The 25,715-nt window shown below is 35.5% G+C and overlaps 8 protein-coding genes across 12 annotated transcripts in view; 5 read left to right on the top strand and 3 right to left on the bottom strand.

Moving 5' to 3' along the window:
* The window catches only part of LOC132904977 (14 kDa phosphohistidine phosphatase-like), a 62,573-nt gene extending 61,990 nt beyond the window's left edge, over window positions 1–583 (bottom strand). For both annotated transcript variants that reach the window (XM_060955854.1, XM_060955855.1), the window contains exons 1-2: window positions 475–583; window positions 133–306 (exon numbers count right to left, since the gene is read on the bottom strand). In XM_060955854.1, the coding sequence (XP_060811837.1) occupies window positions 133–306; window positions 475–544 (244 nt within the window). In that variant the 5' untranslated portion in view covers window positions 545–583. The remainder of the gene's footprint in view (window positions 1–132; window positions 307–474) is intronic.
* The window catches only part of LOC132904961 (spectrin alpha chain), a 225,218-nt gene that overhangs the window by 51,542 nt on the left and 147,961 nt on the right, over window positions 1–25,715 (top strand). The window lies entirely within an intron of this gene.
* LOC132904971 (pseudouridylate synthase TRUB2, mitochondrial) lies at window positions 838–2,092 on the top strand. Its single transcript, XM_060955842.1, has 4 exons — window positions 838–982; window positions 1,071–1,479; window positions 1,555–1,691; window positions 1,777–2,092. Exons 1-4 carry the CDS (start codon window positions 838–840, stop codon window positions 2,049–2,051), a joined length of 966 nt encoding a protein of 321 aa, XP_060811825.1. The 3' UTR covers window positions 2,052–2,092.
* LOC132904963 (ribonuclease 3) lies at window positions 2,465–13,090 on the bottom strand. Of its 2 annotated transcripts, XM_060955821.1 has the most exons (12): window positions 13,007–13,090; window positions 12,843–12,872; window positions 6,417–7,342; window positions 5,999–6,242; window positions 5,711–5,899; window positions 5,277–5,634; window positions 4,784–5,201; window positions 3,761–4,712; window positions 3,490–3,699; window positions 3,088–3,410; window positions 2,842–2,987; window positions 2,465–2,767 (listed from the first exon to the last, which is right to left on the bottom strand). In XM_060955821.1, exons 3-12 carry the CDS (start codon window positions 7,325–7,327, stop codon window positions 2,601–2,603), a joined length of 3,918 nt encoding a protein of 1,305 aa, XP_060811804.1. In that variant the 5' UTR covers window positions 7,328–7,342; window positions 12,843–12,872; window positions 13,007–13,090; the 3' UTR covers window positions 2,465–2,600. The 2 variants fall into 2 exon arrangements, with proteins under 2 accessions (XP_060811804.1, XP_060811803.1); XM_060955820.1 differs by lacking the exons at window positions 12,843–12,872; window positions 13,007–13,090 and adding an exon at window positions 7,450–7,470 and having other exon boundaries at window positions 6,417–7,344.
* On the top strand, window positions 8,197–12,126 carry LOC132904973 (ras-related protein Rab-9A). Of its 2 annotated transcripts, XM_060955847.1 has the most exons (4): window positions 8,197–9,374; window positions 9,443–9,699; window positions 10,183–10,242; window positions 10,454–12,126. In XM_060955847.1, the coding sequence occupies exons 1-3, from the start codon at window positions 8,940–8,942 to the stop codon at window positions 10,199–10,201; spliced, it is 711 nt and encodes a 236-aa protein (XP_060811830.1). In that variant the 5' UTR covers window positions 8,197–8,939; the 3' UTR covers window positions 10,202–10,242; window positions 10,454–12,126. The 2 variants fall into 2 exon arrangements, with proteins under 2 accessions (XP_060811830.1, XP_060811828.1); XM_060955845.1 differs by having other exon boundaries at window positions 10,183–12,126.
* On the bottom strand, window positions 11,478–17,331 carry LOC132904975 (high affinity copper uptake protein 1). 2 transcript variants are annotated; one of them, XM_060955849.1, is made up of 5 exons: window positions 17,105–17,331; window positions 13,303–13,509; window positions 13,007–13,239; window positions 12,843–12,872; window positions 11,478–12,318 (listed from the first exon to the last, which is right to left on the bottom strand). In XM_060955849.1, exons 2-5 carry the CDS (start codon window positions 13,507–13,509, stop codon window positions 12,117–12,119), a joined length of 672 nt encoding a protein of 223 aa, XP_060811832.1. In that variant the 5' UTR covers window positions 17,105–17,331; the 3' UTR covers window positions 11,478–12,116. The 2 variants fall into 2 exon arrangements, with proteins under 2 accessions (XP_060811832.1, XP_060811833.1); XM_060955850.1 differs by lacking the exon at window positions 17,105–17,331 and adding an exon at window positions 16,080–16,251.
* On the top strand, window positions 17,612–18,706 carry LOC132904978 (anaphase-promoting complex subunit 15-like). The gene is made up of 3 exons (XM_060955857.1): window positions 17,612–17,826; window positions 17,918–17,977; window positions 18,312–18,706. The coding sequence occupies exons 1-3, from the start codon at window positions 17,701–17,703 to the stop codon at window positions 18,531–18,533; spliced, it is 408 nt and encodes a 135-aa protein (XP_060811840.1). The 5' UTR covers window positions 17,612–17,700; the 3' UTR covers window positions 18,534–18,706.
* LOC132904967 (ecdysone-induced protein 74EF-like) overlaps window positions 20,937–25,715 on the top strand; it is a 143,882-nt gene continuing 139,103 nt past the window's right edge. Inside the window, exon 1 of the mRNA XM_060955831.1 lies at window positions 20,937–22,185. The gene's annotated coding sequence lies outside the window, so the exon portion shown is untranslated. The remainder of the gene's footprint in view (window positions 22,186–25,715) is intronic.

Below are 25,715 nucleotides of genomic sequence, written 5' to 3'. Positions count from 1 at the left end.
ATACTCACTACATATTTTACATAAGAAAACACTTCGTATAGAGATATTTCATGTAATAATATTTTAAGCAAAAAGGATTGTTTCAGCGCAAAGACATCAAAAAATTATAAACATTTTATAATGATTACTTACAATGCCACTGAGCTCTAGCATAACCTCTGACGATGGATTTGGTGGCATTTGCACGTTCGTCATAAACGCTGATCAAGATGTATTTAAATTTTCCATGACCATCGATATCCACATCAGGTACTTTATTCAGTAATTCAGACATCGTGACAAGCTGTCTATTATTTGAGAATACCGCTGAAAAAAAAACAAGTATCATAAGCAACATAACCTATCGCTACATTAGTTTATTACTTTCATTCTACCGGACAAATATGCCAAAACATATTTGGAAGCAATACATATTAATCGTTGTTTCGGTATTTTATCAGAATATTCAATCGGGTTGTATATTTTTATAAATACCTTTAAAAATAAGACGCCGGGTGTTGAAAGCTCCAATTCCAAAATTCTTCAAACTTTTGACTACAGCCATTTATGAAACCGTACGTTAGATGTCCTTGTATTTCGAACACTAAAAAGAAACGTAAATATATATGTATGATACAGATTATATATGAATCAAATGATGTTTACTAAAATACAACTCACGTGTATATCATGTGCATTAATGTGTTAGATTTTAGATGTAAAATGACATCATGAAACAGACATATAAAAAGTAAATGGTTCGATTTGGTACTTGTATATCAATTTGCACGTGTATCTAACACATTTTACTATTTCGTAAAGATTAATAAGTGCTATTATAACCATAAAATATTCAGTATGTCAGCAGTACAAACAGTGACTAAATATGTAAAGGACGCGAGACTGGTATACAGCGCATTAAATGGTGTAGTTGTGATTTATAAACCTGCATCTTTACACTTTAATAGAATGAGAGAAACGGTGATCAACAACTTATGCAGAGGTTATGATATATCCTTTGTTTATAACAATTTCTTTTTTGATAGAATTTAACCAATTTACTAAAACAAAAATTAAACTAAATTTAATAGATTTAAATGACATGTATACGAGGCCAACAATGAAGCATGTAGCTATAGAAGGAGAAACGAATAAGTATATGAAAGTTGTTGTTCGAGATAGTTTTGCAGACCATCCATTAGTAACAGGACCTCGTTATCAACCAAATGACTTTAAATTTGCTGCTTCAAAAATTTTGCAACAGGACATGTCTGGCGTTGTACTTTGTGGAATTAACAAGGGTAATCAATTGATTCATAAAATAAAAACATCCAAAAGTTTAAGGTTTTACAGGGTAAAAGGATTATTAGGAGAGGCAACAGATAATTATTTTTGTACTGGAAAAGTAGTAGAAAAATCTACATATGCGCACGTAAGACGTGGTCACCTTGACAAGTTATGTAGCTCGATGCAATCTTCTCATCAAAAAAAAATGTTTGAGTATGTTGAGATTTAATGCATACTTAGAAACAATTATATACAATGTAACTCTATTATATTTTCATATGTTTATAGATTGTGTGGTGTAGATATTCAAAGCCAAGCTGCATACGAACTAGCAATTAAAGGCCTGATTAGACCAGCAGATCCTAATATCCCTATGATATATACCATTAAATGTGTAGACTTTTCACCCCCAGAATTTGCATTAGGTAAATATATCTCACGAAATAAAGTTTTGAGGTAATACTATAATTTGTAAGAAAATTACATTCTATATCTCTTATAATGTTGTAGAAATTGTTTGCACAAATGAATATGATTTGTACCTGAAAACCATTATTCATGAGCTAGGGCTGAAGCTTCGTAGCAATGCTACTTGTACTCAAATACTTTGTATGCAAGATGGTCTATTTAATATAAGGCATGCATTGTTAACAAAGCATTGGACTCTACAGCACATTGTAAACAACATGCAAATGTGCCAAAGAATTATAGATCAGAATGAAGATTGCTTACATCAGGAAAACCCTGCATTAGTAGAACCTGCTAACAATCCTATGAAAATTTAAGTATTGAATAATCATGTTAAATAAATATTTATTATTTGTTATATTACAGTAGTATTTATTTTGATAATTATTAAAGATTTATTATATCTACCATCAGTTATACAATATCAATTACTATATACATACATTCAATATAAAATAGCACTTCAACGGCAACAAATTAATTATTACAGTAGTATTTATTTTGATAATTATTAAAGATTTATTATATCTACCATCAGTTATACAATATCAATTACTATATACATACATTCAATATAAAATAGCACTTCAACGGCAACAAATTAATTATTACAGTAGTATTTATTTTGATAATTATTAAAGATTTATTATATCTACCATCAGTTATATAATATCAATTACTATATACATACATTCAATATAAAATAGCACTTCAACGGCAACAAATTAATTATTGCAGTAGTATTTATTTTGATAATTATTAAAGATTTATTATATCTACCATCAGTTATACAATATCAATTACTATATACATACATTCAATATAAAATAGCACTTCAACGGCAACAAATTAATTTTCATTGTCCATTATGCTTCGCTTCGGCTTCTTTTAGATCGCTGACTAGTATCAGAATCATCGTATTTATCTGTAGGTTTCATGGATCTTCCCCTTCTTTTATATTTATTTGGCCACTGTTGCATTTTCATACTCTTCGCTATTACACGTTTTTGATGATCTAGTTGTGGAAACAAATCTGTAAAAGAATAAGTAAAATAAAGTAAAAAGTTTCATATTTCCAAATTTCATTTCAAATATTTAATTTAATACCTTGAGATTTTTCTAAAGCTTCTTTTGCTGAATTCATCTCTGCTTCTTGAATACTATGACCTGATGCCTTTGCTAATCGTTTTCCTTGGAAATATACAGCAACGGTATAAATTCTTGTATTTGTTGGTCCTTTACACTCAATCACTCTGAAAAGAGAATTGAATCACAATATTGTATATTGTATTATGTATATTTTTTGTAATATACATAAAAACATTCATTTAAACTTGTGTGACTTGAACCTACTTGTATACAGGAATATCAGGTTCTCCACTATCCATTGTTCTTAATGTTAAGCAACATTGCTGCAATTTACTCTTTGGATCATTCCAATCTTGATTCATAATGAAATCTTGTAAACGTGGGAAGAAGCATACGTCACAAAAGACACGACAAAATTCTAAGCCCTTATCGACGTAAAGAGCTCCCAGAAACGCTTCCAATAAATCTGCCCTGTCCTTTGTTTTTAATTCGGCTTTTGGATTACCATAAAGTGCATACTGAGTCATCCCCAAATCATCACATACTACAGCTTGAGTTTTATTATTTACAAGAGAGCTTCGCAATAACTATAAAATATAAGAATATTGTATATAATATAAGAATACTTTCTTATGTCTTTATGAAAACAATTATAGTACTACTTACAGATAGATGACCCTCATGATGTTCTGGAAAATATTTGTATAAATATTCGGAAACTATCAATTGTAATACAGTGTCTCCTAAAAATTCTAAACGTTGATTAGAACCCAGTGTTAAGTTCGTGTATCCTATACTGCGATCGGTAAATGCTCTAGCCAAAAGACGGATATGGGTAAACACAATACCAATAGATTCTTCAAATTTTGTTAATTTCTAAAAATAAGATAGAAACTGTCAATATATCATTAAATACGAAATATTTTTTAATACTTACTTGCAATAGTTCAAAACTTGGTATCCATTGTCTATCACCTGTTGGTTCCTGCTCTTGCAAAGGATGTTTTGGGTAATTTACCCAAACTTTCCCGAGATCTTCTTCGTCCTTGAAAAGTGTTTCGCCAAAAACTCTATCTGCAACTTCTATACCACCATCAAGAAATAATGAACTCATTAATGCCTCAAAACAATTCGCCATTGCATGTCGTAATTCTAAATCATGGCAAAGATCACTTCCGTGTGCGTAGAGCATGTATTCCTCTAGATTTAATTTCTTTGCTAATACAGCGAGGTGTTGATTTTGAACAATTGCTGCTCTGTAAGTAGCCAAACCACCTTCCTCTAAGTCAGGAAACATATGAAATAAATGAATCGATGTTAGAAATTCTACTACTGCATCTCCTAAGAACTCCAATCTTTCATTGTGCGCTATAGAAGATTCAGTTTCGGTTCTCGCGCCAAATCTTGACATTATATTGATTAATGTATTAATACCACGTTTTCGAGTATTCATATAATGTATTCGCCGATCACCATATTCCGGTTGTCTTATTCCACAATTAGTCAAAGAATTCCGTGCATGATCTGGATTTGTACCAAAATTTTCACGGTAACTAGGATGTGTTAGAGCTAACTGAAGAAGATATCTGTTTTTAAATTCATAGCCTAAGGTATGCTCTAAGTTATCTAAAGATTTATGAAATCTTAAATGACAAACAAGTACTGGAATTAACATTGCATGTTGTACTATATCACACATTATTCCAGTTCTATAAAATCCTTCAGAACTAACATCCACAGTAACATCGCGTTTCATTTTGCTTTGGGTTCTTAATTCCTGAAGCTTATTCTCTTTTGCTTCTAACTTTCGTTTATCTTCAAACGATGGTTTTGGCATGTTAGCCAATAAATGACGAAATTTTACATAGTCACGCCATGCTTTTTGGTAACTGAAATAATTAAAAACAATTTAAATATTACCTTTCATCAAAGAAATAATTTCACAGCAAAAGATATTTACTTTGCATTTCCTGCATAACTAAGTTGTGGTGGTCTAATTCCAAAATGTACAATTTCGGGGTATGCAATTACACCAGATGGCTGATCTGCTCGATTCCTATCTAACTGATCTACACGAACACTGCATGGTTTTTTTCCAGGATACGTAACAATCATACCCTTTACTTCGTCCGCAAAATTTTGCCATTTATATTGAGGCATCTCTATTAACCTAGGTAGATCATCTGGATCTATTAACAATTTACTACTTTTGATTAAATAATTTAAAACCTCATTCATAGATAATATTTCCTGTCCATTGTCAGCTAAATCACGAACGAATCTTGGCATAAAATGAAACTGACCACAGCCAGATTTATTTTGCGCAGCTTGTAAATCAAAGTCTGTAAGTTCCAATATTTCCTTAAATAAATAAGTTTCTGAAAAAAGAAAGAATTTTTTATAAACATGAAATACATTCAATCACGTAGTAAATATAACGAAAGAAAACTTACGGAAATAGTCCAATTCTTGAATTATAAAATTTTCTGGTAACTTCTCATCTATGTAAAGGATTGTATACTCAATGTTAAATCTTATTACTTTACAAGTCGGTAATTTTACGAGAGGAAAATGCGAGAGCATAGAAAATCCTTCAAATATAAATTCGTGCTCATCATGCTTAATAATTGTTGGTGTTTTGGTAAGAAAATTTGTTGGGGGGCTAATTGTTATTCGATAATGATATAATTTATCGGCATTATTTGTATTTAAATCACATTTATTTATTGCACCCTCTCCAGCATAGATTCCATGTCTAATACCGGACCTTCTTGATTTTGGGCTACACCTACACAATGGTCCATCGTTCATCTGTAATATCAAACAATTTTCTTTTAACGTTAATCGCATGAAACATTACAAAAGATTGAAAAAAAAAGATACTTACTTCTCCAGGATCATTAAACCACATTTCAGGATGTAATCTTTGTGGATGTTCTCTCTTTGCCATTAATTCTTCCATTGTTCTGTCATCTTCATCCATTGAACTATCACTGTCAGAAGAACTACTACACGCTTCAGATTTGTGTCTGCATAAACGAACTCTAGTTTTTCTTGGGGGTGGTTCGTAAGGAGGCTATACAGTAGAAGATTTAATTACAGTAGAAGACTTACAAATATTTTAAAGTATATAAAAATTTTCTACATATATTATATTACTTGAAAATAAATATACCTGTAAAGCTCTTGCAGCTGCAGCTCTATTTAGTAATACTTCCTTGAACAATTCACATAACTCATGCAGCTTAGGCATACCTCTCATTATTTTTGGGTTGCTTTCATCTCTAATATAATATAAATCTGCTGGTGCAGTACGTGTCCATACTTTTCTTGCATTTTCCATAATACCTTCAGGTCCTATAGCAGATAGTTCATCCATTTTCCTTTCCATATCTTTACTTGTTTCACAATAATCTTGCCTTGAGATATAACACAGTACGAATTAAAATTGTATAAATGTGTGTGTGTGTGTGTGTGTGTGTGTGTGTGTGTGTGTGTGTGTGTGTGTGTGTGTGTGTGTGTGTGTGTGTGTGTGTGTGTGTGTGTGTGTGTGTGTGTATAATTTTTAAAGATGTACTATATTATTAAGGTACCTATATTTTTCTAGAAGTAACTCTCTTTCAGTTCTATCCCTGTTAATGGGGGGATTATTATTTGGACTAGCAGTTCTAGATGAGTAAGATTCTTGAGATCTAGATCTGTTCCTACTTCTATAACTTGTATATGATCTCTGAGAGCGTGACGTATGTAAATTATTTTTTCTGTGTATTGATCTTCTGTCAGAGTCTTCTTCACAATATAAACGCTCTCTAGAGACCGATCTATTTTTTGGATACTTTGAATATTTCTCTCTTTGGGAATCATGCCTTGATCTATATGGTGATCTGCTTGATCTACTCTCCCTTGACCTATTCTGAGGACTTCTGGAACGTCTTTTACTAACTGAATAACTATTAGAAGGCTCTTTGTCTCTATATCTCCATTCAAACCTTCTATTTTTTGGAAAATCGTTAAATTTTACGTATGATGATTTTCTATCATCTTCTTGCACTTTATTTGTTTCATACCAAGAATTTCTACTATTTTGTGGTTTATTCCAATCAGACGAATAGTTATTGAAGTTCCATTCTGCATTATCACTGTTATGATATGCACTTCCATCATCCCAATTTGCGTTAAAATTACTTACAGGTTGAGGATAGGTAGACATTCCATAATTTTGATTGTTATATTGTAGTTCCGTTGGAGTTTGATAAGGAACATCGTAAGAATTTGAAACTTCATTTTGATAACATGTTCCCATAGCATGATACGGTGGAATAAAATTTGCACCTTCATTTTCAGGAAAAGTAGAGACCGGTATATTATAAGATGATGGTAGGTGACTAAAATTTGGAGGTGGAAAATTTGGAGATGGCACCGAATAATATCCCATATTTTGTGGCTGAGAAACTCCTGTGCCCCAAAAATAAGATTGACCAACATTTCGAGGATGATTTGCCATTTTCTATAACCTCACCTGAAATACGTTGATATGAAATATTAAACTACACGAGTAAAACGGAACATATTTGTTTTAATAATCATTGATTGCAAATATAAAATATATAAAAGATGATGTTAGCTAATATACAGGGTTTATAAAACTAAGTGAAAAATATGCATTTTTACTAATATAATATATAAGGGATATTATAATATAATATATAAGGGAATATAAGGGAATTTCAATGTTAAATCAAATTATAAAAGTTATGGAAAAAATATGAAATTTAGATAAACAATACACCTCCTAGGACACTATTTCGTGTTGTCAGTTCGATACGACATCTAAATGTAGAAGAAAGAATCTCTCATGCACTATAACACCATCTTCTGGTTGCGTGCTAAATAAAATTCAAATTACATAAAAACAGCTAGGGCATTGTGCACAATTATAACAATTATATACAATAATTTTTATGCAATGACTTATGTAAGATATTTTTTTTATTTTAGTAACATAGATCGATATTAATAGATCGAATCGTAATATATTACTATATTATTATAATATATTACTCTAGTTACTCTATAACATTCTATAGCATAATATCTATACTCTAGCTATACTCTATAGAAGAATATAAAAAAGATATTTTATTATTGCGATATAATAGCTTGTAGCAGCTTATAATCTTGAAACATTTTAATCATAATATACATATTAATGAATCAAAGCATATATACATTAATATCTCGAATAAATTGTAATAATAAACATGTAACTATTATTACTTTATTTATTATTAGCTGTTACATAAATTATTGTTAGTTGATACATATGGTATAGTATTATGCGATATATACGGAATTAACATTATTTATAATTTCTGGTAGCCATATTCATCCTGTATGTTTAACATCCAACATGGGCGTTTCTTTTGTCGTCTGCAAAGTGTCAAATACTTTGCGCACAACAAAAATGCTCAGAACCAGTGATACTTTTTAGCTGTTCAGAAAAGTTAAAAAGTCGTTCATGATTCTTACCATTGCCAAATGCTTTGGAGTGAACGTACGACATATATTTGTTCAAGAAAATTGTAAATTTACTCGGTGTTGGCTATGACTCAGTACCGAAGGGCATCTTTTCAAGGTATCGCGACTTTGTTCGAATAATTAAGTTAACATCGAAGGAGATAAAGTACATGGCCTCTGTGAGATTGAAAATTACAATTTCATTCGTCAAAATAATATGAACCCCATTTAAATTGACATTAAAATGCTACTATAAAATGAGAAGGTTATGCTTGATCGTAAAACGAAAATTACGATATTAAAGTGTTTTAAATAATACAATTATTTACTGCACATGAATAATACGAAGTTGCAAATCCTGAATGAGCATATATTGTTGGCTTAATATGTATCTAATATGAGAAAAGTGGATTGACTTATTTGGTATCAGAATCAGCTGATTCCTACATTAACAAAGGATCCCTGACACATTCGATGTTTAACGAATGAAGAATTGAATTATCTGATGTCGAAAATAGTGATATATGAAGGATATACATATATATCATATTTTTGAACATATAGTTTCTTTGTTATTCTAAAAAGATAAAGATTGAAAGATGTCAGGAAACAATTCTGCTACAGTAGGTACACTTAGAGGTGGTAATCTACAAAATCGTAATTCTCAAAGATCTACACTTTTAAAAGTGGTGATTCTGGGTGATGGTGGTGTTGGAAAATCTTGTCTTATGAATAGATTTGTATCAAATCACTTTGATGAACATAGTTTTCATACAATTGGAGTAGAATTTTTAAACAAGGATATTGATATTAATGGAGAGGCATATACATTGCAAATATGGGATACAGCTGGACAAGAAAGATTTAAGACCCTTAGAACTCCGTTCTATAGAGGCTCTGATATTTGCCTTTTAACATATGCGGTAGACGATAGAACAAGTTTTAAAAATTTAGCACTTTGGAGATCTGAATTCCTTTATTATGCTGATGTTCAAGAAGGATCAACATTTCCATTTATAGTTGTTGGAAACAAAGTAAACAAGAATATTTATGAAGAAAGGAGTAATATTACTAGTAATATTTACAAAAATAATTTTTATAGGTGGATGTTCCAGATTCTGAGAAACAAGTTTCTACAGAAGAAGCTCAAGCTTGGTGTGCAGAAAATGGAGACCCTCCATTAGTAGAAACATCTGCAAAGGATGCAACCAATGTTGAAGCAGCATTTGGTGCAGCTGTTGCTGCTTGGGCACAACTTGAAGCTAGACTAGAAAGACCATTAGTAGAAGATACTGTTGATCTTTCAAAACAACAATCTCCTCATCGTTCAAGTTGTTGTATGCCTGTGTCTGGTGCTGAGTAGGTTACAGATACAAGATTTTAAATATTTTTTATGTTTTCACAACATAATGCATGAAACATGTTTCTCAAGATTCACAATCATAATCTAACTGGAATGAATGAGAAAGAGGTAAACAAATAATTTTTGTGATGCATACTGGCAGTTTTGGTATGGACATATAGAATTCGTTTATATTTGAAAAGAGTATGATATGTCGCAAATTGTACCAACACTTATAAATTATGATTAATGTATTTAGGATATATAAGGATATTACATTATATAATTCTATTGTTTCCTTTGACATAAACAATATTCATTTCTGGTTGAATGGTTTGAACTTAATGTTTAAAGATTAAGTCAAGATCATTGGCAACACAATTACAAAAAATGTAAAATATTCAAACATCTAATTACATACTGAGTTGATAACGAAGACAGAAATATTTAGTATCATTGTTGTAGTGACAAATTTGCTGGTAATATACTTTTTCTTTTAGGTCTAACAAAATTATTTGAAGAGATTTCTTGCCTGTCTGCAATACTTTCCTCGTAATAAGGTGAATTTTAATGCTGAAAGTAGTTTTTGTCTATTTTATTTTTATTGACACTAAGTGTTTCTTCTGTTGCCAATGTGAACGTATATAGATATTTTTATAAATTCATATGATTTTATTTATTCTTACAAACATTTTTCAGTTTCGTTAAAATATGCAAATTGAAGTTATATTTACGCGGAAAAAAATAATACTTTATGGTTGATATTTCCAGAATACAACTGTAAACTGTAAGGTCAAATCGAACGTCCTGCTCGTATCACGCTTTGTGCAGTTCGCGAGCTACAGACAGTATTTTAAGTATTTCAGACATTATTGGCTTGTGATAAAATAATAATAGTAATAACCATGATCATCAACTGCTTTACAAATAAGGAATAGATATAAAATGTAATTTAGCTTTGTAATCTAAATTTGCCTTATCTTCGCAGCACAAACTAAGGGCAGTGGTAGTAATATATATTTATCACAAAATCCTTTGAATCATCTTTATATATACATATATATATAAAATCATATATATATATGATTTTGAAATATCTACACTATAAAAAAACATACTCTGCTGCTCTTGGAATGTCCTGCAATCGGTGTTTAAAAATTTTCCTACAAAATGAATAATATTATAAACACATCAAATAAAGCTTTTTGTACAACCTTGTACGTATAAAACGTATGAACGCATTTCTAAAGCACTGTAACTTACTTAAAAGCTACCTAACACTTTAGCGATGCTTTACATACAGGAAATAAATAATATATAATATTATTATAATTTAAATATTATTTTCAATGACAAGGCTTGCATTAATTATAAATGTGACATGCATGCTGGTGCTTTTTGTATAGCTACATATCGAATATATAAATTTGTGGCTTCTTATTCAACAATTTGTTGATTTAAGTGCAAAGTATACATATATATATATAAAATTTAATCATATCAAGGTGAAGACATTTCACCAACTGTTATAATATAAAATATCAGTTCTGTATTACTTGAATATATTTTACGTCATCAGTACTACATGAGTTTCATTAATAATTTTATAAAAATATTTTATTCAATTATTTTATTTAATTATTATATATTATTAGCCAAGATTTTTACGGTATGTCTTAAATATTAGTTAATATCTACATTTTATAAATTTTATAATCTAAAAAATCGATCTTGCAACAGAAACAAGAACAAAAAAAGTAGAGGAGCTCTGTGCTTCTTTAAAAATGATAAAATATATCGGCAAAATGTTTTTCTTGTATTTCATGTGATATTATTTTATATTTTACAAATAACAGTAGTTTATGGATTACTTGGTAATAATACAATTGTTGATAACGTTATATTATAACAACACATCTTGTATGCAATGTTCAAGATATCACTGCACACTTTTTTTCAAACGTTAAAGATAAATTTATAAAATACATTACAATAAAAAATTGGAAGTGGCCGTATAAAGGTTTGGAGAAAAGTGTGCGTCCATCTTACGATACTTTCCTCATTTAAACCTTTTAACAATATTTACAAATTAGGTGCGCTATGGCTATTCAAATCAAAGATTTAACCTTCCAGTATTTTTGTATACAAATTTGCATTTTATAGATATTTTTTATTCAATAATAATTAAGTCATGCTCTATTTTTCTCAACGAACAATTGAAAATTGCATTCTGTATGCATAGGAATAAATTTAAACTGAGAACATTTCCTTTATATATTTGTGTAAATACGAATTTAGAATAATTATATTTCCTGCACACATATACTACATGTAATTATTTCAAAGTTCTTCCGGTCAGAATGAACTTTTCGGCAATGTACAGTGATGTACATTTTTGTTGTAAAAACACAATGTATTTTAAATACATAAACAACTAATGACAATGTTCTGTAACATCCACGATAACAGATTTTTTCCACCCAAACAAAAAATAACCAATTGCTGCACCAAATACTACAGCAAAACACAACCAGACATTGTAAGTCATGAAGATCAGCATAAGGAAATATGACAGCACAATTTGCACAATGTGTAAGAACGTTTGGAACGTATGCATCCATGATAACATTGTGGGCCTGCACAAATTTATATGAAATGGATTAATTCTTGGAATTAAAAAAATATATGCATAATGCTATTAATTTATCATGCTAAGCAATATTAACCATAGAATTAAACGAAATTGCAACTAAATAACGCAAGAAGATTATACAGTGTTACCTCGCATTTTGACCAATTCGACTGACAATTCGATACCGATCGTGTGACAGTACAAGAGAGAGATTTATATCGAGAATTTTGCTTGGAAAATACCGATAGATAGAGCAGGATACTGATACTGATACTCAGAATGTTTATGTTAAATAAATACTACTAAAGATCCACAAAGGCGGTCCCATAAAATGTTAGAGATAACGTCGGTTATAGAAAATCCCACGATCCAGCGCGAAATTAATACCTTAATCGTTTATGCACGTATTTCTTAAAGAAATAGAATTAAAAAAAAAAAAAAAAAAAAACGATATATTTTCACAGAAAAGCAATTTCAAAACTAATAGAAAAAAGAGCAAATCGAGAATTTCACTCCTCATCTACTTACGGTTGTTTGTGAATTACTTCTCCAACCATACTAAAAAAAAAAATATATATATATATATAAAATCATATAGCAATCTTTATGTATTCAAATAAAAAATATCGCATTAATACAATCGTGAATTCCTAAACTGCCATCCATTGTACATCTGAGAGCACGAAACTTACTGTACGACTCTGTTATCCTCGGCTACGACATTTTTCTCTTGTGGCATCGTGACGCTTCTGTATTGAAGAGAATTATACATTTTCCAGAATAAATATTCTCGGTAATACTTCAATCCCTCGTAAAGCGCCGCCATGATCATGATACCGATCATCGATCCTATGAGACCACTGATCGACGAGATTTTCCACGATTCGAATAATACATTTTCACAATATCCTCCATGGAAGACCATCTATAAATGAAATTTTTATATACGATAGTCAGCATCAGAGTTTTATCTGCGGATGATACATACCGACATACCGTGCATCCCCATATTGCCACATGCTTCCGAGGCAGCGGTAAGGTGACTTTCATGGTTCATATTCCCGTGATCCATATTAGCATGATCCATAGAACTGTGCATCATACTTTGATCCATAGATTCATGAGACGCGTGATTAACGTGGGCTGCATGTCCACTCGATACGTTCATCATATGGGCCATATGATCGTGAGACATCTGCGAAGAAAGGTATAAATATTCCAAATTCGATAAAACAAACAGTTTGTTACACAGATGATCTGTTCAGAAAGAATAAAAAAGTGCAGATCTTTTGATCGGTCTAAAGTTGTCAATATTTCGTTCTACAAATATTTTAACAACTGAAAATCCTAACATTTAACGGAAAGTAGTTACGCTTATGTCATTAAATAGTTATCAGCTTTTACGCATTGCACAGAAAGCTACTATTACAAAGGACAATCGTCATTTTTCTTATTGTTTATTCGTGAAAGTAACATATCGTAACTGGAAGGTCGAAGTAATCATTCAGAACCATACTATCGAACTATAACCAAAGCGGTATCAACTAACGGAAACAGGGTGAAAATATCGTATCATAGGAGTGATAAAAAAATGTTTTAATGCAAATTAGCAATAGTCTTTTTTTTTATTATCATAAATTGTAAAACTGAGTCATAATTCTAAGAACACTTGTTACTCAAATGCTCGATTCGTTGACTTTATAATGAGAACATTTGCCGTATTACGCGGCACGATAGCGACAAGACTCCGTGTACATGTTTAAAACGTCAAACTTGACGTCCCCATCGATAAAACTGTAATTATATGCATTAACGAAACATCAATGTCACAAACCTGTTTATTCGTTTAAAAAGGGACGGATAAACTTTTTGACTTGTTGTTAAATTACTTCCTCGCTTCCTTCTCGCCAAGGAAACGATGTTACGTAACTAACCGTTCAAGAACAAGAAATTTGATGAAACCGAAAAACAGCTACCGCGATCGTTCATGAATGGACGATCATACTTTTTGAGCGACCAACAGCGTCTTTTTCTAATTAATACTGTGATCCTTTTGTAAAATCATTCGTTCCCCTTCGGCAATCTGCCAGGCTAGCCGTGAACGAGTTTGCAACAGAAGTATAAGAAGAAACGAGTTCATGACTGGCAATCGGGCAACACGAACAAAGAGAACGAAAGAGAAAAAAACACGAACCAGCGTACTTTCTAAAGTAGATTTCTTCGGGATAGTTTGAGAGGTCTCACATAGATCTAGTAGATAGCATTCCATTCTATGAGCCTGTACATTGTAGTCATAGGATTTTATTCCAGCGTTCATTACGTTCACCTATTAAAATTGAGGTCCGTGATAAAATAATTCCATAGTTTTCAAAACATGTGATTATGATGTTATCAGGCGTTGACGATTCGTAAAAAAGAATTGTATTTTTTATTACATTTTCGAGAATAAAATTATTAAAATTAAGATTGTTTATGGTATGGCAAGGTGAAAGGTCGAAGAAATTTAATACGAAACTGATACGCCCGCGTTTACGATCGCCGAAAAACATTTACGTACGTTTAAAACTAGAAATACATTTTTCTTGAAATCACAATTGTAAACGTTGAATATGAATGCTTTGAAACGCGATGCGTCCAGAAGATTATACTTCTCGTTTGAAGAGAAACGCGATATGTTTTGTACTGAAAACGATAATCCGTAAAGAGCGTCACGAAATGCATTTTATTTTGTACTGCTAATCGTGAGTACTTTGGTAAACAATATGTCTGAAAGGTATATAAACATTTTTCTCTGGATAATGAATCTTAGGTATTATATTCAGCCCTAAAACACATTATCAATATTGAACGAGAAATTGCATTTTTTATACCTTTTGTTTTCAATTTTAAAATTTTCGTAAAGAGATATCGTAGGCTTTTAAACATCGTCGAGATAAAAAGTTCATGAAGCGAGGTCTCACGTGTAATGATATATAATTTACATAATTTTACTGACAAATTTACTAAAAACAAACAGTATTCTAGGTCGCGCGTAATTAAATAAGCATTAAAAGTGCTTTGCAATATTTAAACTGCCCAACCGGAATAAATCACTTTGATTCAGTTTGAATCGCAAGTCGATTGATTTCGCTTCCTTATCTTTAGACATTGGCCATCTATTTAGTTATTTTATCATCCGACTAAGATTTTATAACTATTCGTTCTCGAATAGTATGTACATAAAGGGTAGGAAATTGTTTACAAACATAGTTTCGCAATCGGAGAGTATGTATCATCTTTATGACATTTTAGACGGTAATAAGGATATCTTGCTTTGAGCTTTTAAAAAAGACATTCATGTATCGAATAATTATAGTCGATACATGCTATAATATCTTTGAGGGAAAATGAGTCTGGTTGTTTTTAACAACAGCGGTATTATAACAGGAAAAAGCATAGAAATTCTATGACATGGAAGGTAATACTGCAGGTCAAATTAATACTGAACATGATACGAGTTCCCCTTTGTTTTCGAGGGGAATTTTATGATAATATATGAGAGGATTATTTTTAGTGAATAATTTCACCGCCGAAACCACAAGCGGTTAGAACGAACGATGGCTGCGTTGAAAACAGGAAATCTCTCAAGAAAATAATAGAATTAGTGGTAATATAGGCAATTATATTTTTTACTTGCGTTTGCATATCATAAAAATATCATAAAAAAAAAGAAAGAAAATAATTCAAATATTTTAATCAAACAAAATATTAAAAGGGAATATTTACTTCTGAATTCCTACGCTATCGTGTATCTCGGCCCGTTTGTGAACTCCTACGCCATTGCGCATAGGTATAAGATGCTCCGTTGGAATCCTTATATTGAAATACCAAGATTCCATTGGAGGAATATGTTTTATAATTTTCTCGGAAGATGTTTCGATTATCGATTTATTCCATTATAGCGTCGCAGTACAACTTCTGTTTAAAAGCGTGAAACAAAAGATTTTCAACGACATTGTATATTTTATTAATCATCAAGCCATTATATTATTTTACATTCTTTTCAAACATCCATATTCTGCGAATCTTAATAATTTATTTAATATATTGAAATTTATAAGTAATGTAAAATTGAAAACAATGAGAATTGAAGGATATTGGTTTCAATTGAATCGATGATGCTTAGTTGTGATTAACTGACTCATGGTTCATTGGAGCTGAGATTTGTGGTCGCAGATTGATTCGAATTCCAAATATTAATTTGTCGGTTATCTTCTAACTTATGAAAAGAAATATTTTACATCTGATCGTAACTCGCACGAAGTATGTAAAGTTGCAAGGATCTAATTGACAACGTTCTCGCAGAAACTGACGACGACAATAATACATTCACTTTTTATCAGTTTGAACTATCACTGTATCATGTGCACGAAACATATGTCGTATATATAAACTTATAGAAAAAAAATGGAAATGCTTTCATTTTCTAAGAACACGGTGTTAGAAGTCGAAGACAGAAGTAGAGAAATCAATGTACTAATGACAGAATTTAGAAAGTGTATAGAAATTATATTAACGCTGAAACACGCGAAGGTTTGATTACATGACTATCTTACTGCATACTAGTAATGTGAATATAGCTGTCAATATGGGTCATTCGTGTTTAATTTGTATCGCAAGATTGGGAATTGTTTATATATATGGATGCGAATTTTAACCTAAATGTACAAAAAGATCACATTATCTATACCAATTAAATTAAATTGTCCTAATTCGACGTATAAAATAATATTAACGATACTCAAACATACCTTTATTAAATGGTCCAGGTTATGTTGTAAGAAATGCTTCCTTTCTATAAAAATAGTTGAACGTGATTACAATGAGATAAATAGACACTTTCGCAGATTTCTCTGCGTGAACCGTCGAGCAATCTCTCAGAGGCCCATTAATAAACTGCACATAACATTCACGGTTTCCTCCATCGCCGTAGATGTAACATAACGAAGACTCGGCGTAATGGTTTCGGCGGGTAAACACGTGACGCTAGAGCAGTGACACCATTACATCTGTTCTACAACAGGTGGCGTAATAAGTCACGCTCTGTGTTTAAAACGTTTTGCGAATTTAGACAAAATTGCAACGTGAAAGTAAACAAGAATATACGAATATTTAAAGAATGGTATAAAAGATTAATATTATGAAATTATGAAAATATTTATTGTTCTCTTCGCCACGCGAACGAATACATTCTTTCTTGAAACGTTTAAGAGCGTTTGAATTGGAAGTCTTAAGCGCCGAAATCCAAGCACATGATTCGCGCGCATGCGTATGCGATTTGTATATTTCTAACAGTTTGACAGCCGAAATACGAACGCTCTGGACAAACAGTGAAAGAAGTTTTAAAATGTCGATTACCCCTTTGTGGCCAAATTTACAACCAAGAGCAACAGATCCTCTATGGTTCAATGCCGATAGACCCTGCGACGACGAGAGCGAAGTAGCTGCACTGGAAGCGGAACATCAAGCGTGGGTGAGTACACTACATATAACCTAACAAGCTTGTCTTACAAATATAAACTATTTCTATCTAAATTGCTCTTTTATCTCTACCTGTCTTTCAGAGGGAACATGTCCGAGTTCAACGTTATGACCATATCCCTATCGGAAAGACAGTCAGCGATGTAAGTTAACCTAACATTTGCTTTCGTAATACATATTATACTATATTTTGTTGTTTAACGAATTTATACGTACTTGATTTTTTGTTGTTTAATACGTTGGTAAATACAGATGCGTGGAGCAAAAAGAAACGTACTTTTCAAAATTGCTGAATTCTTTATCGTATGTGGCGATCCTACTTATTGTTAGTAACGTCATTACCGACTGTCGAATAAGTCGATGAATATAGATTAAGCAAATATCGCTCGGAGAATGAAACTTATGATAAATTAGTTTTCTATATTTAGTATGTTTTTGTTAACGGACGTCAAAATAGAAATTATCAATTGTATACAGTTCAGAGGATCGGAAGAAGAGGAGGAAGAAGAAGAGGAAGAAGAGGGAGAAGGAGAAGAAGAAGAAGAATCAGATACCCATGAAGAAGAGGAAGAAGAATTAGACGAAATTGATATGGAAGTAAGCTACTCGCATCAACAACAGACATCCAGTCCAACAGATACAGTGACAGATCCAGTATCCATCAGAATGGTCAGCACACATACTGGTCGCTATTCTTAATTAAAATATCGTAGTTCTTGTTCAACTTTAACCTCTATCTAGCTTCCCCGGGAAAGAAATATTACGCAATCTATTTATTTCTTAAGAATTAACAATGATATGTAGGTATATGTATTTATTTATCACCAGAAAATTAAGATCTTACAAATATAAATAAAGAATCGTAAAATTTTTTTACGTGCGATTTAATGCGGTATTAAAATTCTTAAATAGCATCGTGCGATGAATTATGACGGTATATTCTAGCGATCCTGTCATAAATAAGCGTCATTATTATTAGTAGTCAGCGTTTTGGAATCACCACGTGCTAGGTCAAGGACCCCTCGACACGCCGAGTAATGCAAATCTCGTATCATCGGAAAAATAAATAAAATATCATGCTTATACAAATAAAAAATATAAATCTATACATAATTTTCCATTTAACTATAATTTCACTCGCTTGCATCAACCGATAAAATAAAAGTAGATCGTTGAAAGTTTTCAATGACAAATAAATTTAATCGAAATTCGTCCCCATCGTAATGTCTATATCGGAGTATAAAATTTCTTTGAAAGTACGATCCATGGCTCGTCGAAAGCGATCGAACACAAGGGCTTGCCCCCTATCCCTTTCTCTCATAGCGTGTTCCATCTTTCTCTTTGGAGAACGGGGCAAGTCGGTACCCCGCCTCGCTCGTAAAGGGCCGTGGAACCGCATCATGCTCGACCGGGACACTCTCTGTACACTCCGTATACCTACCTATACTAGATGTAAGTACACGCGAGAATGTATTATATACCTATATACAGCGCCGGCTCTCTCGGCGTGTAACTGAAGTAAAGCCAGGTTGGTGCCCCCGCTAGGGTGAACGAACGGGTACGCTCAGGCAAAAGCGAACCCGTGTGCCTCCTCCACCTCCTCTTTCTCTTTCTCCACCACCTCCTCCTCTAGCAACGACCTCCATCTCCTCCTCCGGTCGAAGATCTTTGCCTCTGATGTCACAGTGGTGGAATTGGAAATTCTTTTTTTTTTTCTTTTCTTTTCTTTTTCTTTTCGAATATATACCGATCCGTTAGGGAACGAGTGCGGCCCCGCTTGCGCGCGCGCGCGTTCTCGACTGGCCGAAAAATTTTAATCGAAGTCATGCAGCAGTTCTCTCGCGTACGGCGCTTCGAAGCATTCGCTTCGTGGAGAAGAGAGTAAATGGTTTTCGCGATTTTACGCGCACCCGGTGTCCACGGTGGTCGCCGCCGCTGTGAACACGGTGAACACGGAATATTTAATAACGGGCAACGCTAAAAGCGAGTAGCTAAAAGATTTGCAATTTTATCCGAGCAACTGAATCGCTTCAAGGTTAATTTAACTGCACACATTGCGAGCGAACGGGCTAGCGAGCATTTCCATCTCGTGCTTAGTATTGCGCGCATAAATCTCGGGATTTATGAATCGCGAGTTTCGTAGATGGTAATACCCTCCGGATTTATGAATTAATACCGGTCATATTAGACACATAAATCTTAACATTCAGGTAGATGGAATCGTCTATGGGGATTATCCTACCGCTTCGTGATTCTACTATGGCGCATCTCTAGATTACCACTATCAATCTTTATCGTTTGTAAGCTGGACAGAGAGGAAAAAGACGGAAGAACTCGTTCATTCGTATCAGGGACCGTATGCTCGTGAAAACGCAAGAGGCCGCGCGTGCCATCGATCGCAAAGTTCGATTCGTTCAAGATGGATCCTCCTGTTCGGTAAATTCGTATCAGTCGATTCCTTAAAACGACAACGATGCGACGAAAAAATGTAATCTCCGTGCCTGCGACGGATGTCTGGCTTCGTCGATCGATAGCGTACGCTGGAAATCAACGGAGCCTTATCGAATTTTAATGGATGCGTACGGTGCATCGTATATCGTGCAACGTATCGACGAACGTTGAGCGAAACGATTTCCACACGCGTGATCTACTTCGTATATACTAATGTATATACTAATGTCTGCTTGACCTACTGGCCCATATACGGCTCGTTTAAAAGTTCCATTCGACCTTGCAGCGATATCGCATCGTGTCCACCCTTTTCTTGAGATTTCTCTAACACCGTTGGCGAGCTCCGGCGATCGAAGCTCGGCCGGTACGAGCTAACTCGGCAGCGTTAACTTAATCGTCGCGCGTTCGACGCAAATACGCAATAAAACGTTCAACCGTTTGCAACAGTTAATGCTCGGTTAGTGATTTACTGCTACCGTGGTGGTTGATCGCGCGTCAACCGATTTCACCGGCAGAATGCAGAAGAGTGCCGCCGTAGGGGGCAGACCTCAACGGCTAATGTCGAGTTAAGCACCCTAACCTGCCTCAAAAGACATTACACGACGTAACAGATAATAAATCCTCTGTTCCAGTGTACCGAGATAGCGAGCTGGAAGAAAATGAGAGTGTCGAGAACGAAGATGGACGAGACGCTTCTCTTTCGACGATTACGAGCCGCTGGGCTTTCGTACGATTTCCTTCTATGCAGTCGGTGAGGACGAAAGCCTTGAGAAAATCGCGTGGAACCGAGGTTAACGTCAAACTCGCAGCTTCGAGGAAACGACAAGCGTGGAACGCAGGATGAGGCGATCAATCGAAAACGCTTAAGCGGCACTGACAGTGGCGTAATACGGTGCACGTCGGGAAAGAAAGCAGGGAAAGTATTCGAACGAGGCGTAAACTCTCAAGCAATAGGAAACACGAACTAATACAAACGTTTAATGCTGCCATTGGTCGCTAACAATTACGGATAAAACGTATAAAGCTGTAATCGTTACGGCTATCGACAAACGGCACACTTGCGCTATCATATATAGATACCGGATAATCGTAATATTTGCAAAAATGTGAAAACAGAAGAAGAAAGAAGTCCAAGTCTCAGAGAGAGAGAGAGAGAGATGGGGAGAGTCGTAGTGATAAGGAAGGATGAACATCGCGAGACAAGGAGCAAGAGGGATCGAAATACTGAAGAGAAATGCACGAAAAGGCGTTTTGGAGCGACGAAGAAAGAGTGGGGAGGCTCGCGATAGAGAGAGGCGACGCATCGAAGTCGGCGTGCGTTAGAGGGAGAGGAAAGGAGACGAGCGCGAGCAGGAAGAGCGGCACGAGCGAGAGCCGGGGAGTTCGGGAGTACTCGGCCGCTCAGTCGAACGCGCGATTACAAGCACACGAGACGCGTGGGCTCTCTCTCTCTCGACGGCCAGACTGAAAGTGTTTCGTACGCGACCACGTGCCGGCTAAACCGCCGGAACGTAACAGAACGATACACGGCTTCAACCTATACAGTATATACATCGAGTACCGAGTGACATCGCAAAAGGACACCGTGCCGGTTGCACGGCCGCGACCATTTTTCCCCCCGTCGATTTCCTCTTCCACCGTCGTTTCACGAATATTCTTTCGACCCTGCTGGATGCACAGAGAGTGGAGAACGACGACGACCGTAACAGAGAACGATCGCGACTTGGAAGATTACGAATCTTCCGACGAGGACGGTGCAGTGTGTGGGTGGTTTGTCAGTTGGTGACTTGAAGTGAACACCGAACCGGAAGAGAGGACCGACGGTCTCTCGGTGACGATCGAATAGAAGAAAGCTACGCGAATCAGCTAGATCCAGATGTCACGGGCGCGTCCTCGATCGGTGAGTGAGCATCATTACGCTTGATATTATGCTATCCATAGAATGAATCGCCGAACCACTCGATGTTACGCCGAAAGATTGTATCTAGCGCTTCGTGAGTTTCTAATTTAATTAGTCATACGATGCGAGCAATATGTTAAGGGCTAATAATTCTGTAATACGTAATTCGCGTTATCTTTCGGTAATGAGTTTCTCGAAGGATTTTTAATCGATCGCATCCGCGAGCTATCAACCGGAAACGCAAAGCCAGTATACGAAGCTAGTAGCGCAACGAGAAGGCGTTTTTTTTTTTTTGTTTTTTTTTGTTTTTTTTTTCAGCGAAATTGGTGAAATCGAAGCAGAAAGGGATCATTGACCGTGTACGGTTTAAGACGGACTAGGACATCGTTGAAAGTTTCGGCGAGTCGTGGAAAAAGCGTCGGTTCTCTTCGAAACGACCGACGGCGTCCCAATTCTTTTTCGCAAGTTTTCCAAAGCGTTTCCGTGAATCGCACCGCGGGTGCCATCGAAACGCATTAACCGTGCGATTTCTATCGCGCCTAGTATTCTTGGTACATTGTTTATGTTCCTAGCAAAACACGTTGGAACGAACAGCCTATTCCTTTACTTGGAACTAAAATAGACGCGTAAGATTCCACGTTGAAGTTAAAGCTAGCCGCGCCAGTCAATATTTAACTTTTCCTTGGGGTATCTTTCGCACCATCTATCTAGCTCGAAATCCAGCCACGCAGATCCTATAGTCGCACTATAGAGTTCGCGGAATTTACGTTCTTACGAAGTTAGACTTCTTTCTTGTTTCCATGTCTCGTAACTTTTCCTTCGTCTCTACACCGGCCTGTATAAAAATTATACCATGTATACACCTATGTACAAAGTTGGAATCGTTTACGATATCAATAAGATGAGTAATAATTAACTTTGTAGAGGCTTCTCGCGCTATGTTTACGTCTTAACGATGCGTCTTATCTTCGTTTAATCTCTCGATGTTCTTTCTCGTCGACGATGTTGGCTTCTATTAAAAATGTTAATAACCGCGAAGCTCTTCGTGTTCGTTAATTATACCAGAACGAGAGAGAAAAAAAAAAAGAGGAGTCTACAGGGAGAGGGGAGAAAGTAGCGACGAAATTAGGAACATTATTGCGCGGTTTCTGGTTACAGAAAGTTAGCGTAAAACGGGTAAGCGTTATGATTATGTAGCGTCACGTTGAACGTATTTATAACGAATCGCGGAAATCATAATTCCGAGGAGACGTAAAGACTATGCCGCGAATTACAGAGAAAGTCCCGTGGAGCTGTGCATACACGCTCGCTCGCTCGTTCGCTCGCTCGTTCCTGTGTGCTCGATCGCGAACAGTAAAAAATGCACGTTCGATGAAAAGTGAAATTAACGAAATCGCTGTCGAATTCATCGTTTACGGTCTTTTACCATCCATCTATTCTTGGTTATTCGTAACGATCCCTCTCCACCGTCTTATCGTTCCAAGACTCTTTTCTCTTCCTACAATTCCACTCTTTGGATTCGCTTGATCTCGCAAAGAAAAAAACCACCACGCAACGTCTGGTATTTCTCTCTTCTCTTCGACGTGTATTTTTGCGGCCTGTAAAAAAAAAAAAAAAAAAAAGAAAGGCGCAAAACCGGTGGAAAAAGAGCAGACGATTTTTCCAGGTTGTCGGTTAAAAGGTGGCGCGATCACAGGGACGATTATTGAGCATTGTTGGGTCCAGGTTGCGATAGAACGAGCGAGTGGGTAATGCTGTACTGTTTGCGCCGGCCCTGCGGGGTCTCTGACCGCCCGTCCGCGCCTCTCAACTCGACTTGCTTGTCCATGCTCTGTGCGGCCTACCTACGGCTTATGGCTAAAGTCACGTCTCCCTTTCCGTCTCTCCTGCGAGACTCACTTGGACGAATTTCACGAAAGCCACTCTTCTCGCACGACAAAGGGGAAACGAGGAGCCCGGCCGGGTTTTTCCTCTTTTCCGACTTCCTTCCTCGTGGATCACGTCCTCTTCTACGTTTACTATTAGCTGACACAGCTTCTGTGCGTTCTGTGCTGAACTGGCCTCTTCTGCGATCGGTTCGTAAATTTCGTTTCGACCAGTGCGCATTTTTTTTCTTTGATAGAGGCAGAACGTGCTTCTCAGCGTTTTTAAATCACGCTGAGGATGTCGCGCGTATACCACAACCAGACAGACGTTTCGTGGTTCCTGAAATAAAGCAAACGGCGTAGAGTCGTCTCGTTCTTAGCGAACACGCTAGCCGGACGTTTCGTCTTTTTGAAAATCGCGCCGCGCGTTAACAAGGCTCCGGTTATCGAATCGCCGACAGGATTTTAGAAAGCACGAAGACAACCGTGTCCGTCGTTTGTTCACACGGCATACGGATTTCTTTGCTAACGAAGGATATATTAGCAGCGACGGTAAGAATTGTTGAGGATTAATAGTCCACAATGGTTTTTTGCTCTTATGCAACGAACGTTACACCTCCTTTCGCTACATGCTTTCTAGACACACCATTACATGATTTTTCGACGAGACAAGAATCGACGAAAGGCATCGTTCTTGCGCGAAATTCCATGAATCTTGATAAGATACGGCTAAACGAGAGGAGATCGTTATGCCTTGTTCGAAGACAACGCCAAAAGCAAAACCGTTCGCGGATTACGTAACAGATTTGTTCTGCCGAATTCTTCGGTTTCTCTTTGTCGCGGATACCGATCTCACGCAATTCAAAATCCAATAAATCTCGTTTCTTTTTCTTCGCTTTACGACGTACGCTTCCTAACCTTTTTCTATTTTTCTATTTGTTATTCTTTTTTCCGTATATTTTCTTTTTCCTTCGTCTCGTAGACAACTCGTATACTATCTACCTACTCGTATACCGAGGCTCAACGACTCGGGCTTGTCTTTCACGCGTTACGTATCGCGATTTTCCTCTACCTTCTACACACTTCGTAAACAATTCCCGTATCCGGTACACGCGCACACGATCATTGATTATCGGAACTTGGCCGACTATATTGCGGACCATTCTACTTGCTCGATAACTCGCGTCACCTACTACTGTCCGGTCTATACCTATAGCATCGTTTTAACGTAGGCGTCGCACGTGGGTGCGCATTTTTTGTCACCGATACTGGACGATTAAACGACAATGAGACCGAAAAAGAACCTCGTACGTAATTAGGCCATTGTCTGGTGGAAAAAGGATATTCGTTGTCGACGAGACGACGAAATTGTCCGCTTGTAATCTTCGAAGTTCATCTGGTTGCACGGTAATATTTACGGTATCCGTAGATAGCAAACACACAGAAAGGCGCGAACGAACAAACGTTGAAGCGTACCTTCGTTAAACAGGGATATAGGGTAGCAGCGTCAACGACGTGCATGAATTTTTGATGCTGGCATAAGCGTAGCACGTTGCAAGAATTTCAAGCAACGCTCAACGTCATCGCGTATGAATTTTTAACGCAGTCGCGATCGCTCGCTCGCTCGTTCGCTCGCTCGTCCGTCCGCTTGCTCGCTCGTTAAGG

Source organism: Bombus pascuorum, chromosome 3 (genome assembly GCF_905332965.1).
Source record: "Bombus pascuorum chromosome 3, iyBomPasc1.1, whole genome shotgun sequence".
NCBI classification, from domain to species: domain Eukaryota; kingdom Metazoa; phylum Arthropoda; class Insecta; order Hymenoptera; family Apidae; genus Bombus; species Bombus pascuorum.
The sequence above is the reverse complement of the archived record's forward strand: the minus strand, read 5'-3'. Positions and strand labels throughout refer to the sequence as shown.